Source organism: Sturnus vulgaris, chromosome 6, assembly GCF_052056855.1.
Source record: "Sturnus vulgaris isolate bStuVul1 chromosome 6, bStuVul1.hap1, whole genome shotgun sequence".
Classification (NCBI taxonomy): Eukaryota; Metazoa; Chordata; class Aves; order Passeriformes; family Sturnidae; genus Sturnus; species Sturnus vulgaris.
In genome coordinates, this window is record NC_142248.1 from 8,960,828 (window position 1) to 8,978,167 (window position 17,340).

At 38.8% G+C, this 17,340-nt stretch overlaps 1 protein-coding gene across 13 annotated transcripts in view; it reads left to right on the top strand.

Annotated features, from left to right (window-relative positions):
• CELF1 (CUGBP Elav-like family member 1) overlaps nucleotides 1-17,340 on the top strand; it is a 63,662-nt gene that overhangs the window by 41,335 nt on the left and 4,987 nt on the right. For 9 of the 13 annotated variants that reach the window (XM_088166849.1, XM_088166846.1, XM_088166841.1 and 6 more), the window contains 5 exons: nucleotides 2,250-2,378; nucleotides 8,575-8,688; nucleotides 8,871-9,056; nucleotides 9,910-10,053; nucleotides 11,699-11,867. In XM_088166849.1, the coding sequence (XP_088022975.1) occupies nucleotides 2,250-2,378; nucleotides 8,575-8,688; nucleotides 8,871-9,056; nucleotides 9,910-10,053; nucleotides 11,699-11,826 (701 nt within the window). In that variant the 3' untranslated portion in view covers nucleotides 11,827-11,867. The remainder of the gene's footprint in view (nucleotides 1-2,249; nucleotides 2,379-8,574; nucleotides 8,689-8,870; nucleotides 9,057-9,909; nucleotides 10,054-11,698; nucleotides 11,868-17,340) is intronic. The other 4 variants (XM_088166847.1, XM_014881875.2, XM_088166845.1 and 1 more) reach the window with 1 other exon arrangement.

Below are 17,340 nucleotides of genomic sequence, written 5' to 3' on the forward strand. Positions count from 1 at the left end.
CTCTTGTGCCTGCTTTAAAACAAGATATAATAAAGAAGAAAGTATAGCACTAAGGACTGGGGCAGAGAGAAGGGCATAACTAGCTGAGATTGAGAAGTTTCCAGGGTAGTTCTATCTTCACTATTTAAAAAAAAAAATACAAAAACAAACAAACCTTAAAAATTGAGAAACCAGACATGTAAGTAGTATGTTACATGGTTATTCCAAATCTATGATTCAAAAAAGTTGTAGTTTTAAGGTCTTGATATTATCTCAGCTGATCTCCTTTCTTGAAATTCATAGAAAGAAAAATTAAGTAGGTAATTAGATCCCAAACTATATCAGACTTTGTAGGCAAAATTTAATCTCGAAGCTGTTTGAAAGCAGATGGGAAAACAGTGTGATGACAAGAGGACAGGTGCAGTGTGCACATGACAAACTGCTTCAGTAAGGAGCAAGCTGCTCTGTTCATTAGCTCCTGCACTTGCACTTTTAACCCTCTGTAGCACAACAGAAGCAAAATAGAAAGCTTTCTGATTTTAACTTCATGCTTTTACGTTACATGGAATCTTGAGAATCTAAATAAAGTCAGAATCCATTTGTTTTGGGAACTAAGTTTACCAAAGAAAACAGATCCTGCCACAAATAGAAAACAATTGAAAAAGAGTTTAAAAAGCCAAACTATGCTCGAGGTATTAGAAGTACTTTAGAAAATAATTAGAAAATTTAGAAATAATTCAGAAAATAATTGTCACATTCTTATGTCATCTGTTTACATGCTTAAATTACAAAACTGATGTTTTAATTATTTGAGATGTGTGCTTTGCTCCCAAGGTCTTTCTAAGTATCCAAAAGATTAGATAGCACCTCTGCTTAGGATGTTCTGATGTTGTTAAATGAAGGGTGATTGATTTAGTTTTGTTTTTAATTATGTTTGGATTAAGTATTAGGGATTGTCTGAAGTCAGATAAAGAGAGGAGGAATTGTTAAAATAATCAAAGATAGAGACAAAAAATGGAAAATAAGAGAAAAGTGAAGGGAAGCAGAATTGGAAGAATGGAGCTAGTCTACAAAAGGATGGTTAAAATAAGATCCATATCAATGGATCCTCTGGCAGAAAAAGAGGGCAGAATATTGTCAGTACTGACCAAACGATTTCATTCAAAAACAGTGGCTCAAGATGAAGGTGAGTCAGATGAATAAATTAACCAGTAAAATTCATAAACTCAGGGGTGCCTTCCTCCCTCTGCAGTATTCCATGCTCCCTATGCACAACATGCCTGAGGTTTCCTGGATTTCTTGCCAGTGTGTTTGACCAGCCTACACATACATTGGCTGATCCTGTGGTCACGAGTTGCCACTTATCAATTGTCTCACAATCGACTGTTGCTTCTTGGCTGCCAGGGGACCAAACAAAACATACTGATGCTCAGCTGGTGATGGGTTGAAGCCATGACTTTGTGGCCTCTGTGGTGTGAGCCTTTTGTGAAAGAATTTTGCAGTTACTGCTGTCCCCATGCAGAGTGTGGAGGGACCTGAGAGTGGGAGAAGTTATTGGCCTGGTGTCTTGGCAGTTTCTCTGGCTTGCACAGGAGCTCTCAGAGCCTGACTTAATGTAGCCGTGGAAAGGGGTTTTAACCCTTTAAGTGCAGCGGAAATAAGATGCACAGTTACATGGTTGTCTTTGATGACAGGAAGAAAGAGACAAGTTTATTTAGAAATACACTTGGTTTTATAGCATGACTGCAACTCCAAGAGTAGAGAAGAGGGGATTGGCTCAGAGAGAAGACACCCCATTCCCAGGGCCTGGTCACACACCACAACAGGTGTTCTATCTTTGTTATTAATTCCTTTTTATTTTGACCAAATTATCAGCCTGGGAGAAATTCTCCCTAGCCTTGAGCTGGACCAGCTTATCGGCTGGGAACAGAGCTGAAAAGCTCCAGCCTGGAATATTTCTCAGGCTGTAATTTTCTTACTTTCTCAATATGTGTCCCACAACTTAACTCCTGTGCTTTTGTTGACTGGAGAGAACACTGCTAGAAAATTTCTGTACTTTGAAATCTCCATCTGGTATTATGACTACCTGGCCTTTTCCTGAATCACATCTATCTGGGCAAAGAAAAGATTTTCAATTATAGCAAGGAGTTGCAATGTAGAGAAGATGAGTAACTAGTACTAAGCCTGTTGCTTTGAAGCTCCTGGATGTGGTACACTTGTGTGATGGTGGCTCTGACAGGAGAACCTCGGCATTGTTCCCTGTGTTGCAGGACTGAATGCGATGCAGTTACAGAACCTGGCTGCATTGGCAGCTGCGGCCAGCGCAGCTCAGAACACACCGAGTGGCACCGCTGCACTCACCTCCTCCAGCAGCCCCCTGAGTGTGCTCACCAGCTCAGGTAAGAGACTGCCCCTGCTGCAGCCTGACATGCATTGCCCTGGAAGTCCCTTCAGGATAGATGTCACCTGTTTTGTCTGTCACTTTCGTGTTGGTCTTTAATAGAGGAACAGTTTACTAGTGGATTCACTGGCCTCTGTTTAAGGTAGATATCTTTGCCACCAGCAAAGGCTTTTTTACCTGCTGTGTCTCTTCCTCCAAATGGTCAGATTAATTTAGAGTAAAAAGAATTTTTGAGGTCATCATGAAAGAAAGGTAGGTGACCTCCTTCCAGTCATGTTATTACAATCTCATCGCATATTTGGTTTATCTGTGATTTTAGGCAGGCACTGTGGTAAATACGCCCTGTTCCTCTTAACATGGAAACAGAAAATGTCTTTAGCATGAGGTCATGCATTCTGTGCACTAGAACAGTACAGTTTATATTCCATTAATGAAGACAAGGATATTATAATTTCCTCATAAAAGAAGAATAAAGAGACACCTAGAACTTTTCCTGGAAAGTAGTTGTCTAGAATTTAGTGTATGAGTTGCACATAAATATCAGTATCTTCCCTTTACGTGGCATTTTGGTGTTTTGTTTGTTTTGGGTTGGGTTTCAGAGATACTAGAATGTCCAAGTAGTGTTCTTTTGCTGCCCTATTGCTAAATGTGATCATTAAATGCAACAAGCAAAGAACTAAAAAAAATTGAATTGTGCTTATGGCAGACATACTAAGTTTTTATCACAAACAAGGATCAGTATTCTACTCAGTTATTTCTATCCTGTTTTGAGTTATTACTAAATCCTGGCATGAGAAGGGAGATCCTGTATTTTCAGGGTGTCAGTTTTCCAGCATCTTTAGCTTCTGTCCTACAGACTTGACATCCTCACCTGTGATTGTAAGAGAGCAAAGAGGGGTGGAGGGGAGGCGGTTTTAGACTTCCACAGGTAGATTTGAATTGTGTAGGAGGACCAAGGAGCCAGGCTAAGAGATTATAAAGAGATTACAAGGAAAAGCTGTTTAGAAAACCTTCTGTCACATGATTAGGAGTTAAACCATGGGTGCTTTGCACAGTTTTCTACTTAAAGAAATTCCCAAGAAAGAGTTAGTCCAAAGAGTGTTCTGTTGCAGGAGAATTTTTACATAAAAACTTTGTGGTCTGCAATCCTTAAAAGATTAAAATTTTAAAATTCATCTTGACTCACAGCTATGTATCCTATTCTATACTTAAAAAAACAAAAGAAAACAAACAAAAAACTGTGAAGAGTTCAGACTACAGAAGAGCTGCATTCATAACCCACTAATGCTTTTTCGTCATAAAGGAAGCATGAAAGTGAATATATCTGACAATTTCTCCTATATTTCCTCCTGCTGTTGCAATTTGTTGTGAGTGGCATTTATTGGCTCTCTTGTCTGAAGACTGCAGCAAGTTTGTTCTCTGTTTTGTTGAGGTAGAGAAGGGCTGGCAGGTTGTGAAGTTCAAATGTCAGATGTGCTAGAAAAAGCAGACAGCCCCTTCTCAGAAGCATCCAGTGAAAGGACAAGGGCAATGGACACAAGTTGCAGCTGAGAAAATTCTGATTCGGTAGAAAAATAAAATTAATGGCAAGACTGATCAAGCTTAGGAACAAGGTGCCAGAGGGGCTGTGAAATCTCCATCATTTCAGAGACTGCAAATACAATTGGAAAGGACCTTTTCAAATTCAGGTTAGATCAGCTTTGAGCAGACTGTTAGACAGGATGATCCACTGAGGTCCCTTTCAAATGAAGTTATGCTACTACTGAGTGATTCTTTGGAATTGGCTTCCCCTCTGTGAATTTTGGCTGTTCCACAAAATTATGCAGGTTCCTTTTTCCTTGATGAGAGATATACTTCAGGACTCTGTTCCATTTCTTTCATGCTCATGGAGATCTACAGGGTGGGAAGCAGCCCACTTTCCAGTACTTTCTGTGCTGAATTCAAATAACCTTCTGATTGTTAGTAATACCAATAAATGGTGTGTGTCAACAATTCAGTTATCATGATGGGTCATTTGTATTTATATCCTATACAGATTTATCAGTTAACTCTTCACAGGCTTGTAACATGAGGCAGGCACTACTGTATTGCTCTTTAAACCTAATTTCAAGTACAATTTTAAAGAGTAAAGATTAACTCTGTTCAAAAGAAATAAAAAAAAATTTGGAGGGCATGTTGACTATAAGTAGTCACTGACATCAAATTCTGAAACAGTTCTGATGCTCTTTGTTAGAGGTGTAAATATGCTTCACCTTTTAAAACTACACTCAAACTGGGATTAGGGGAAGCCTCAATGTGTACAGACACATTCAATCCCATGATCCTTCCTGTAATTACACAGCTTTTTAACTCTTTAGTCTTCAAGCAATCTCTGTATTCACAGGCTGTTCAGCTCCACACATCTGTCCTTCCCGAGCCACACCCAGACCTTGAAGAAACCCAGTACATAGCAGTTCAGTACCATGTGTTAGTAAGTGCCTGCCTTGTCTGAGGGACATATGGCAACATCTACTGTGATAACCTCTTAAACCTACCTGCAGATGAGATGACTAACTCCTTGACTTCTCTCCATCTGTCATCCAAATGTTCACCTGATGCTTATTTGAACATCTCTGCTCAAATAGCATAATTGGTGGAAAAATCCAGACAGTCCTTCTGCATAGTTGCCTTCTTGATTTTCTTTCATCTGCACTGATATCATTGGTATCTGGGGAGCCTGGAGGTCTACACAGTGCAGCCCATGGACTATGGATGGGTTACATGTCAGAATGGTGGAACTCAGAGGCATTATGTATTGTTTTTGTGCTGCCTTCCTACCCATTTCAGACAATTTTCTTTAGATAGTTCCAAGCACAGTTGTATATTTTGATGTAGAATGGGATGAAGTAAAACCTTCAATGTTGCTGAAGGATAGCTCTTGGAACTGAACAGTCTGCTGCTGTTTTGTGGTCATTGTTGCAGAGACCATGGCCATAAATTAATTCAAACTGCTAGCTTGTGAAAGGGACAGCCAAGAAAATACTATTGAAGGTATCTCAGGATAGGAGTGTCTTGTCTGCCATCTTTTTGACTTGAGCACCAATAAGAATTATCTGCTTCAGAGCAAAATAGAATGGTTGCAAACGCTGAGGTATGTTTCCATTTCTCTTCCTTCTAAAGGCAACCTCAAAGGTCCAACAAAGCTCAGATTATTTTCCTGGCCTTGATTTCTCTCTGGCAAAATTATTTTCAGAGATAGCAGAGTATTTCTGGTTTTACTGGGACTAATTCAAGTACAGTTCAGTCAGATTCATCACCTGAATTTAACTTTTCTTCAGGTCTATGTGACTCAATTAGGACAGGCTGAACTGTCCTCTCAGTTTACCTACCTCCACAAGTTGTTACTTGATGTCCTTGTCCAAGTCTCATTATCTTGCTAATAATATGTCTTTCAATATCTTTCTACAAAGCTGTTCTTTGTTACATATTCAACTTTGCCAAAAACCTTCTTAAGTATTTTCAGCTACTTCTGTTAGAGATAGCTTTTTTGACTAGATATAACTCAGTAGATAGATCTAAGAAAACATAACCTTAGTAGCAAGAAAAAGCCCCAACAAACCACCAAAAACTGCACAGAAACAATGTAAATAATTAAGGATGGAGTAAAGAACATACATAAAACGATATTGATTTTCCATCTCCATTGCTTTGTTCTCTTTTTTGATCTAAAATACAACACAAGAAAAAGAGAAATGCTGACTAGAACAGTAGAACTCCTTCCCTATTATGAATAGTCTGAAAAATATAACATGACATAGGAGAAGGATATGATTACAGCCTACAAATACATTAGTGTTTTGATGAGGATGAAAAGGGAAAAAACAGTCATTAGATATTTCAAGAACAGAATTGCAGGATATCAGGTCAAGTTGTCACCTGATAATTTAAAAATAAAACCCAGATTTTTTCTTAGCATAGTGCACGATTAAATTGCAGAAGTTGTGCCTTAGAAATAGTAGAGTCCAACAATTTGGTTTTCACATTGCACTGAAATTAATGAATGAAAATTGTAATTATTAACGAGACATTGCCTTTGGCTGAAAAAATCCTAGATTCACAGATGGCTCTGTTGGTATATAGGCTATACACAAGAAGCATTCCTTTGTAATTGCCCTGTATTTCTGTTCTACTGTTACTTATCTGCCTTTTGTCATCATCAGAAATGGGATGCTGTCTTCAATTCCTAGGTACATAGGATAAAGAAAATACAGACAAGTCTTCAGTTTTCTTGGCGTTTTCAGTACTAAAGCATTTCTTGTTTTGCCTGAAGAAATTTCTGACAAAGGAGCTAAACTAAAATAACTGTGTGATCAGCTTTTTATAGCAATTTAACTTAATTTATTTAAAATCACAGCTTTTTAAAGTAGAGAAGGTATCCATTTTCTCTCTCACTTTGTTCTCTAGCCTTTTTTTTCCTTTAGCTTCTGCTATTTTATTTGGGATAGATTTGGAAGGGTTTTTAAGTGGTGTTCTCATCTGTCAAATATGGTGTCTTTTTGAATTATAAAGATCAGCAATGAAATGTTGCAGAAACAAGTGATATTCTAAAATCAAGGTAACTATAATTCTGAACTCTGTCTTTTATTCAGTCAGTTTGAGGATTATACTGTAACTTGTTTTCTGTGTTTTCCCAACATTTAATATGCTACTTGATAGTAAGATAGAAAGTCTCCTTTTCATCAGAGTAAGCATCTTAAAATAGTTTGGGACATTGTCTTTCAATTTTTGATTTATTAGGAGAGTTTGTCTTAACATGTACTAGATGAGGTTTGTCATTCCATCTGTTACTACAAAATGTGGTATGCAGTGCAGCTCTCTGGTTCTCATGCACCTTTGGTTAGATACAACTACTTTTCTTAAGGGGTTGTTAGGCTGTATTCCATTTAAATATTTCCAATATCCCACCCCAGCAGAGACTTTGTGCCACAAACATGAAGTGGTAAATATGTAGTGTGTGTGTGAAACCTCTTGAAAGATGCTAACAATTCTTTTAACAGTTTTAATGGATGTTTGTAGCATAACTGAGATTCACAATAACATGAGGAAAACTGAAAATGCTTCAAATTCAGTTCTTCTTTTAGCTCCTTGGTCAAACCTATAAGTTCCTCTTACAAGCAGACTACAAGATGCCTTTACAGCATCAGTCTTCAGTGTCTTTTAATTTTTAGCAACCATGAGTATTTTCTAGTGCATCTTGTGCAGTAAATCTCAACTTCTTGGTTAATAGCAATACAGATAGCTTTTCTTCTGCAAAGAAGAAAAAAAAGTGCACAAAACTGTATGAAAAACCACTGCTATATAATCATAAAAATACTATGCATTTCTTATTTTATCATGTCCATAAATCTTTGTAGATGACCTCAGTGTGAACTTCTTTTTCTTTTGACATACCAGCTTGGAAGACTTTTTTTCTCATGATTTTGATGTTGCCTTCTATAGAGCTAACTCTTACCTGGTGTAGAATTTGGTGGGCCATGTAAGCTGTTACTGTCCTAGGTACTATATTGGCAGACTTCTCTGACTGAGTTGATGTAGTTGAAGATGTTGCTGGAATAGAAGACAGACTACTTATTTTTGGATGTACTTTTCAAGATGTTTCTCAGTCCTGGCCCCAGCTGTGGCAGCAGGATTTTTAATAGAAAATTATTTAATGTGTCAAAATAATCTGGACGTGTGGTGTTCCTGTTCTGGCAGTATGGGAAAACCATATGTTCAGCCTTCTTTAATATCCCTAGTATCTATGTTGCAGGTCTTTTTCACCTTGAGTGACATTTCAAGGATATATGTTAATACATAGCAAGTGACTCTTACTTTAGGCAACAGGGAACAGGAAACAGGGCATCACTGTTGAGATACAGGGTTTAGCCAACATTTGTATAATGTCTCAATCTTATATGTCTTAACTTACTGACATTATTATTGCTACCAAGAGTATTATGATGAAGTAGAAATTTTAAAAAAATGTAGGAAGGGCTTAGAACATATAAGCAGTATGATCAATCAAGTTGTGTGGGTTTAGGGGGTTTTTTTTACATAAAGTATCCTGTGTTGCCTGAATCTGTTCCTTACTAATTTTTTCTTTTGGAATAACTTAATGAAGAAGTTGAATTGGACTAAAAAATATTAGTTGAAGTTTAATTGTTTTATTTTAATAGCAGGTTCCTCACCTAGTTCCAGTAGCAGCTCCTCTGTTAATCCAATGGCTTCCCTTGGAGCATTGCAGACGCTGGCAGGTGCTACAGCAGGCCTCAACGTTAGCTCTTTAGCAGGTAAGTTATGTGTCATGGTGGCCTGGGGGAATGGCTGATTATCATTCCTCAGCCTGTGATAGGTCTCTGGGGTGATTTTTTTCTGCTCCCTGCTTTTTGTAATCGTGCAGAGCCTTTGAAAGGTTATTAATCTGTCTCAGTGGAAGCACTCAGTCATCTTTTATTTCTTCTTTCTTATACAGGAATGGCAGCCTTAAATGGAGGACTTGGCAGTGGTGGTCTCTCAAATGGGACAGGCAGCACAATGGAAGCCCTCACACAGGCTTATTCTGGAATCCAGCAATATGCTGCTGCTGCACTGCCCACACTCTATAACCAGAGTCTCTTAACACAGCAGAGTATTGGTGCAGCAGGAAGTCAAAAAGAAGGTAGGCAGAAAGTTGTAGAAACAACTTGAGAGGGGTTTTCAAAAGGGCAAGCTGAGCCCTTGCACCTACCTTACGTGCAGATTTTTTATTTGATGCCATTTTTTAGAATCCAGGAGTTACTGAAGATAAAAAAGGTCTGTGGGATCTTTCTACTAAGGGCTGCCCAAAGTAGATTTTACACAGGATGTTTCTCATGGGGTTTGTTTCATCTTAAGTGCTTCCTTAATCATTGTCCTGCATGTTGTCAGAGGGAAGGAGAATGAGTCTACAGCCTGATACATCCCACTGTCAGAGAATCAGACGTGGTTTTATTAATTTTGTTTTCTGGGTCCTTCACCTCTTCCAACAGCTACTTATGCTAGTCTTTTCACTCTTCAGATTCAGGTTAAATTTAATATGTTGTGTAAAGTAATGTAGCATTTCAGCAGAATGTAGCATGTTTAGAAGAGAATCTGTCAAATTGCAAACAATATGATTATTTGTATTTTGTTTGGAAATTTATTTAGTTGCTTTGGGACCACAAGTTTTGCATAGCCATTTTTTGTTCAGTCAACATTTAGTACTCAAACTTACTGTTCAGCTGTCATTACAGCAAATATCTGTGAACCAGTTTTGGCACAATGTGTAAAGTACAAACAAAAGTGGACAGAAAGAGCTAGAATCGTTTGAGTGATCAGTCCCAGCAAAGGCTCATGCTCATTTATTCTGGAATCAAGTGCTCTGCAGTACTGTGAATAGCAGTTTCATTGTTTTATCTAGAAAATTTGTCTTGACTGGCTCTTCAACCTTTTTTTGTGCAGTGGGTATGTGGTATCTATGCTCTTTCTGAATTTATTTTCCTACTTGTTTGAAGGTCCAGAAGGAGCCAATCTGTTTATCTACCATCTTCCCCAGGAGTTTGGGGATCAGGATCTGCTGCAGATGTTCATGCCATTTGGAAATGTCGTCTCTGCCAAGGTTTTCATTGACAAGCAGACCAATCTAAGCAAGTGTTTTGGTATGTTGGATCTATAGCTTCCTTACAAGGGGAAAGAGTGAGGCAGATTTCTCTCTGGTGACCAATGACAGGACTCAAGATAAAGGCCTGAAGCTGAGTCAGGGGAGGTTTAGGTTGGATATTAGGAAAAGATTTTTCACCCAGAGGGTGCATGGGCATTGGAACAGGCTCCCCAGGGAAGTGGTCACAGCACCAGCCTGACAGAGTTCTAGAAGTGCTTAGAAAGTGCTCTCAGATGAACATTGTAATTCTCAGGGTGTTCTGTGCAGGGACTTCAGTGATCTTTGTGGATCCATTTCAACTCAGGAAATTTTGTCATTCTATAAATCATTATTTGTAAAAAGGTGGCTTTTATAGTAATCTCCTTTTCAGTATATTGTCTAGTCTAGCTGTTAAGTAAGTAGGGAATATCTATACATTCCTAAAAATAAATAAACCAAACACTTTCAGCAATAAACTATTTTTTTCTTATTTTCAATGTGACTTTTTGCTTTTCAGAGTTTCATACTATTGTGCCCTATTATAGTGTTCTGGTCCTAGCTAATTTTCCCTGAGATTAGCTGAGTTGGTTAAAGCACAGTGCTAATAATGCCAGGTTTGTGGGTTCAATCCCCTTATGGGCCATTCACTTAGGAGTTGGATTCCTTGATTTTTGTGGATCCCTTCTAACTCAGAAAGTTCTGTGGTAATTATTTGTGTATGCAGACTGTAATCCTGAGATAGTTCTTCCTCTTGCCTCTTCCCATCTTTTCAATAATTTCAATAATAATTTGTATATATTACTTAGTACATTATGATTATGAATTTTTTCTATTAATATTTTTCTAAATAAGTACTGTGGGTACCATATTGCATTTTTCTAGTGCCATAAGCTCTCGTGACTGTTTTGATAGATGGAGATTTGTTGTGATGAGATAGAAGTGAGCCTTTCTTTATGGTTTTGATAGCTTTGTGTCTACAGAAAATCCTAAATTTTTTGCTATTTCAGCCAAAAGGTGTGGACAATCTGGTGCTTTGTGAGAACACAGAAATATGCTGATCATTCAGCTATAACACCTACATATTATGGGCACACAATAGGCATTGACTGGAGTGGGAGTTATTCTCGCTCCAGACATTGAGTGGAGTTGTTTAAAATAGGCTCCTTCAGAACACTGGAGAAGTTTATTTTCAGGAAAATCTTTTCCAGGAATGATAGGCAACCTCCCATCTGAGAGCAACCTAAACACAATAGTGGTACCAGTGCTGCCCTTCCTTGGCAGCTATTTTACTCCAAACAAATCTGCTCCCATAATGTCATGAGGGTGATATCAGTCTTGTATCTTTAATGAGCTTTTGAATCTGGATGAACGTTTTCCAGGTTTGGTTTTCTCCCAGGTATGAGTTGTTATAAATAACAGTACTTATTTTGTTGATAGACTAGAAAATGTTAATTATCTTCTGGCCAAAGTTCCATATGTCAGCAAGCAATGCTTTGGTTGAGAGCCTTTAGAAGTTATTACGAGGAGTCTAAAACAGTTGTGAGCTTCTGAAAATGGCACTTCATGAAAGCCTCTCTGACCTTGTGAGTGCCTGCCTTTCCAGCTGTGAGTAGCCATTGTGGGCACCTCTGGCACGGGGTAATCGTTTGTTTTCCTCTCCTCAGGTTTTGTGAGTTACGACAATCCCGTCTCTGCGCAGGCTGCTATTCAGTCAATGAACGGCTTCCAGATCGGCATGAAGCGGCTGAAAGTACAGCTCAAGCGCTCCAAGAACGACAGCAAGCCATACTGAGCACCCCTCCCCTCTGGGACTGGAGTGAGAAGGATCTTCTGGTAAGTTGGAGAGGAGCGCACTTAGTGATTCGAAGCCCTAAGGCTGTGTTTTTACAGTCCTGGAAGCTGATCCATGCCTTCTATCTGGCACATCTTCCCTTGAAGACTCTGCTGCAGCCTCTGCTGAGAATCCCGCTTCGGATGGAGGACAAGTTTGTGCTTTTGTTTCCAGTGTTTTACTTTGGAGTTTAGGTGCCATATCGCTGAGGTTTTTTTTGTTTAGTTTTGTTTTGTTGGTTTGTTTTTTTTTTTTTTTCTCCCTTATTTGAAGTTTGCTGTGTTTGTAACCAGTGTGTGTTGAGAAGGACCAATGCCAGCTCCTTGGGGGTGGGGAGAGAAGGTTAAAGGGAGCAGCAGAAATTGACACCACACTGCCTTGGGGTAGAGAGGAGAAGGGAAAGCAGAAATAACACAGAACAGCTGATGAAAACAAAGATGGGCAAAGAGAACAGAGTCCTGGGTGAGAAAGAACCAGCTCCATGCAGCCTTTGTCATGCCCTATCCGTTCTTTGAAATTTCCTTACTGTATGCCACAGTGGGGATTTATTAAATCATCTCTAAAGGAGACAGGCTAAAAGGGTGAACAAATTAACAAGCCAAAGGAAAACTGCAGTGATTTCTTTTTCTTTGCTGTATATAAACTAGTGTTTATGTAGCACTGTGAATGTACACAGCACTTTATAAAAATATTAGATAATGTCTCTGCTCAGAAAATTTCACTCTGTCTACAGTGGAATATTAATGAGATGCAGTGAATTTCTCCATGTATAAGAAAACCTATGTACTTCATCTAGGTTTTGTGGAAAAGTAGAGGCAGCTTAGTCTAGATGAATACATCTGGGTCTGGAAACAAGAAATTTTAGATCCTTGGTAACCTGCAGAAATTTTTGACAATTTTTCTTCTTAACAGTTGATCACATTCCCCATTTCTGTGGAATAATGTCTTTTTTTTGCAGAGATTGCTATGAATCCCTTTCCATAAGCGTAGTGTAAGTGCTGATTGTTTATTGAAATGATAACTTCCTGTTTTATTGGGTTTTTTTATTGTGGTTTTTTTTTTAATGAACAAAACTCATACAGTGACTTGGTCTAGTAATCAGGTGTATCTCTCTACTGCAGTTTTCCTTTAAGGTGGTGTGTACCAGTGCAAAACAGGCTAAACCAGGAGCTGTGGAACCAGAGTATTGAGCCATTCAGTCTTTTTCTGCCTTTTGATACAAGATGTTACCTTTTATATTGAAGGAAAATTGAATACACCCCTTAACTGAACACACTTCTTCTGCACACCAGTGGAATTGCTAGTGCATTGCTAAGGGCCTTTAATATTCACTGGTTTTAAGGGGCTCAAAGGACTTTTGACACTCTGGCCTGAGCTGTTTCAAGAAATCTGTGTAGAGTTCCATTTTATAACCACCAAAATCCACCTCTGTCACAAGAGGAAGTTTACCATTTCTGTGTCTTTAACAGAAGTTTGATTTACCTCATAATATCGCCTTTTCCTTGTTTTCTTTGTATTCCTGGGTTGTCAGGCTGTTTCCCAGGGCTCCAGCTAACACTGCAGTCTGGGAGGCAGCTGCAATATGAGGTGTATGGGTCAGACGTGTGTTCTGCTCCAGCAGGAGGAGCACTAAACCCATCAAACCTGGGATCTCGAGTCTGAATCCCCACTTGTGTGCAGTGATCTGTTGGGCATTTCCAGGGATTGGGCTCCCTGGGATCTCAAACCTCAAAATTAGAACAAGGCCTGATATGTAACATCCGAGAGGAGCTCTTTCCAGTTCTTAGATTGCAAATCAAACAGTTGATGTCAGTCTGTCCATATTGATGGCAGACAGGTAAATCTGTCAGTATTATTTAAATAATTTTGTGGTGGCAAAGTTTCAAAGGCCAGATTGCCAAATTTCCCAGTTATGCTGGCATGTGGTACCCTTCTATGTTAATTATTTGAATCTCTCTAGAAAAGTGAACATACACTGAAGTGAACCATGTACACTTGAATTCTGCACCATAGGAAAGATGTGTCCTGGTTTTCTGAGAAAAGAGTGTTGGAGTGTGAAGGCCTCCAGGGTGATAATGGGATTTTTTATATATATATATAAATTATATACTTTTCAAAAAAAAGGAAAAAAAAAAAAACATAAAAAAACATAGTTGGGAGCAACTGCTCCAAGTGCAACCTGCTGTAACCAAGAATGTTGTTTCTATTTTTATAGAAGTTTTATACCGCTCCAGGGTGGAGAATATTTATTACCTAAATTATTTCACTGGAAAAAAAGGCCAGGGTTTTGTAGAATCCTGAATGTGATTGTTTTACACACATAATGATGTGCATGATTGAAACTACTGATTTTCAGTGGCCTGTTTGCAGCCCAACAACTGCTAAACAAGGAAGATGAATGCTGTGAACCAGTGGAGGAGAGCACTGTGCTCTGGGGTCTCTACAGTCACTCTTACCTTCTTTGCACCCTACCCCACTGTACTATCCAAGACCTTTGTCCTGTTTTTCTTTTAACCTGATGCTCTGGCCTCTTTATTAGTCATTTCAGTTGCCCAAAATTAGATATTTTGGCTTCTTCATCCTATAGTGTGTCCTCAATACTGTAACTTACAGATCAAGCTTGGCATTGTTGCAAATAGGTGCGACTCCTATTAAATTTAGGAGATTCACCAGTTTACACTGTGGCTTAGTTTGATCAGTGACTCCTCCCAGACATAATCACCTTAAGACACCTAACTTGGGCTGGCTCTTGTGCCTTACTGGCATAACTATAAGTATTGCCAAAAAGAAAAAAGAAATAAATCTATGCAGGTTAAATTTTAAAAGATGTGATCCTCAGATGGGTTGAATCAATGCAGTTCAGCTCTCTGAACGCAGTAGAGCTGCATCAGTTTTCACCAGCTGAAGATGTTGCCCTTTTTGTGTATTTGTTTCAGATTTCCCTTTCTTGGTGTATCAATGTGTATGTTGCCAAAGTTAATAAATGTATCAAGTTTGTGACTTGGGCAGATTTTTTTTCTGATAACAAAACTGATCAGATAAAGTCAACATTTCTGTGTCTGTCTGGTGGCTGCCGCTGATTGTGGGGATTTAGGCTGCTCTTGCTTTTCAGTCTTAAGGCAGTTTTCTTCCTCACTTATTGGCAGGAAAGTCTGGGATTTTGGGGACTTGGGGCCTTTAAATTTTTAGTTCATATCATGCTCTCATTTAAGTGGAGATGAAATCAGTGTCAAATGCTCTGTTTCCTGGATAGTAAGATAAGAGTTGGGGGAGTTCAAATAAACTGCAGAAAGTTGGCTGAAGCAGTCACATGGACAAAGTATGCTGTATGCTTAAAACCAAAGAACCTGATTTTCTACATGAAAAGCTAAAAGAACTTCTGATGAAATAGAATTCCTTATTACGTGTGCCACCAGGAAATACTTTAAATATTTTTCGTTTACAAGGTGGAAATGGTCTACTTCATAGATTTATTCTTTTTCTCAGGAGATATATGATTTTACTGCTGTAATAAGGTGAAAGAATTATGAACTTAGTCTGATACTGCTTAGTGTCAGTACTATAGTAAATTAGATCATCATTTCTTCAGTCCCCTAGATAATCAACAGTCCAAAATAGGATATCTCTTTGTAGTTAAGCTTTTTTTTTTTTAATACAAAGCTGGCATTATTAAAAAATCTCACTGGCAAAGGCATCTATCAGGAAAAAGCCTTTCACCTGAATACTGAAAGTCACATATTATGATAATTCTATCATGCAAGCTGAATCTAACTGAACTGGTAGTGGTTGTGGATTAGGGAAGAACAACAAAGCAGAATTAAGTTGTTCCTATTTTATTTGGAAATACCTAAAAACAACTTGGATAAAGCAAATTGCAAATGAAGGGTGCAACTCTGAACAGGTAAAATGCTTTGAAAGCTTCTTGTTGCAGACATGTAAACCTAAAGATGATGGATATCCCTGGCATACCTGCCACAAAATACAAAACACAGAAGGCAGAATTACCACTATTGTGAGAATAAAACAAGGACAAACTGGAATAACTTTCTCCAAGTCATTAAGATTTTGTCCAGCATCTCATGGTTCTGTTTTTATAGGCCAGTCTTTCCATGGCACTTGGATAAAACTCAGTCTTTGCCCTCAACATAGCTGAGTGAAATATTTGAAAAATCCATATCAAGAAAATCCCCAAACAAATCACACAGAGGATTTCAGTGGTGCATGCTAAGATGTCACTTGATTTCATGCTTCTTGTTTCTCATGCCTCAGTTCATGATGAATTTGCTTTTCTGGATTGAGTGAAATCTTGCACCTATCTGCAAATTGTCTAGAGTATTTCTTGAAATACAGAAATAAGTGCAAGAGTTGCATTGTACTCTGTTGGAGTTGGTTTAAACTCTGTACTCAAGTCCTTTCTCTTTATTGGAAAGCATGAAAAGCAAATTAATCTCAGCAGTTCAAATAAGAGGAGTGTTGCTGATTTAGTAGACAATGTGTTTCTTGTTGCTTTGAAACGAGAATGCAACACTTGCTATTCTCAAATTATGTTAGATAATATGCAAATCTCACCTTGTTTTAGGCTGTAACCAGAAGCTTTGAGATGTGCTGAAGATTAAGGCCACAAACAGGAGCTAAAGGGGAGTGTTAGGGGTGTGGAGAGGCAGAATAAGAAAACAAACTGCTTCCCCTCTCCTCTGCCTCCCACTCTCATCCCAAAATGTTCCTTGTCTCTTGCAGCTCACAAGCTGAGGGAAGGGAACAGGGCTATTTATGTCAGTTAATATAAGAATTATTTTTTTATAAACTCTTCAAGAAAATTTCAGGAAACACATTTTTTCTGCTCATCAAACTGGCAACAGTGACTGTAGAGCTTCTCAGAGCCCAGAATCTCCTCCTCATGAAGCCAGGGAGCTGAGGGCTGTTACATAAAAGGTTGGGAATGGAAAATCCCTGTGCAGGTCTAATGGTATGACAAGTGCTCAGCTAGGACAAGTCTTAACTTGCAGTCGAGTCTTAAGGAATTCTTCTCTGATGTGTGAGCTTTTTGTCTTGTATAATCTTATTTTTCCCCTTTTCCAAATTATCCCCCCCCCCCAGTTACATGGGCTCCTAGGGAATGAGAAGAGACTGTAGCTAAAGGAAAGAATGTGGATTTGCTGGGCTACTACTGCCTAAGACCTTCCCATGTTAGAGTGCAAGAAAAGTCTCAAACGTCAAACCACCTGTGAATCCCTTGTGTCCTCTGTCTTGTCTCTCATGGTCTCAGTCTCTGTGGGCGTTTGCCCTGGAGTGATATTTTTTGGAATTGGTCTCCTGGGGAGGGAGTTTAGCTCTGTTCTAAACAGAGGTAGTAGACACACTAGGCACAGGGCAAGGTGAATGCATGCTAACCAGTGTGTCACTAGGCTGTGGAATGCTCCACAGACTGGGTGCTGAGAGGGAAATCCAGGCCTCTGCTTCCATTTGGTTTCTGGC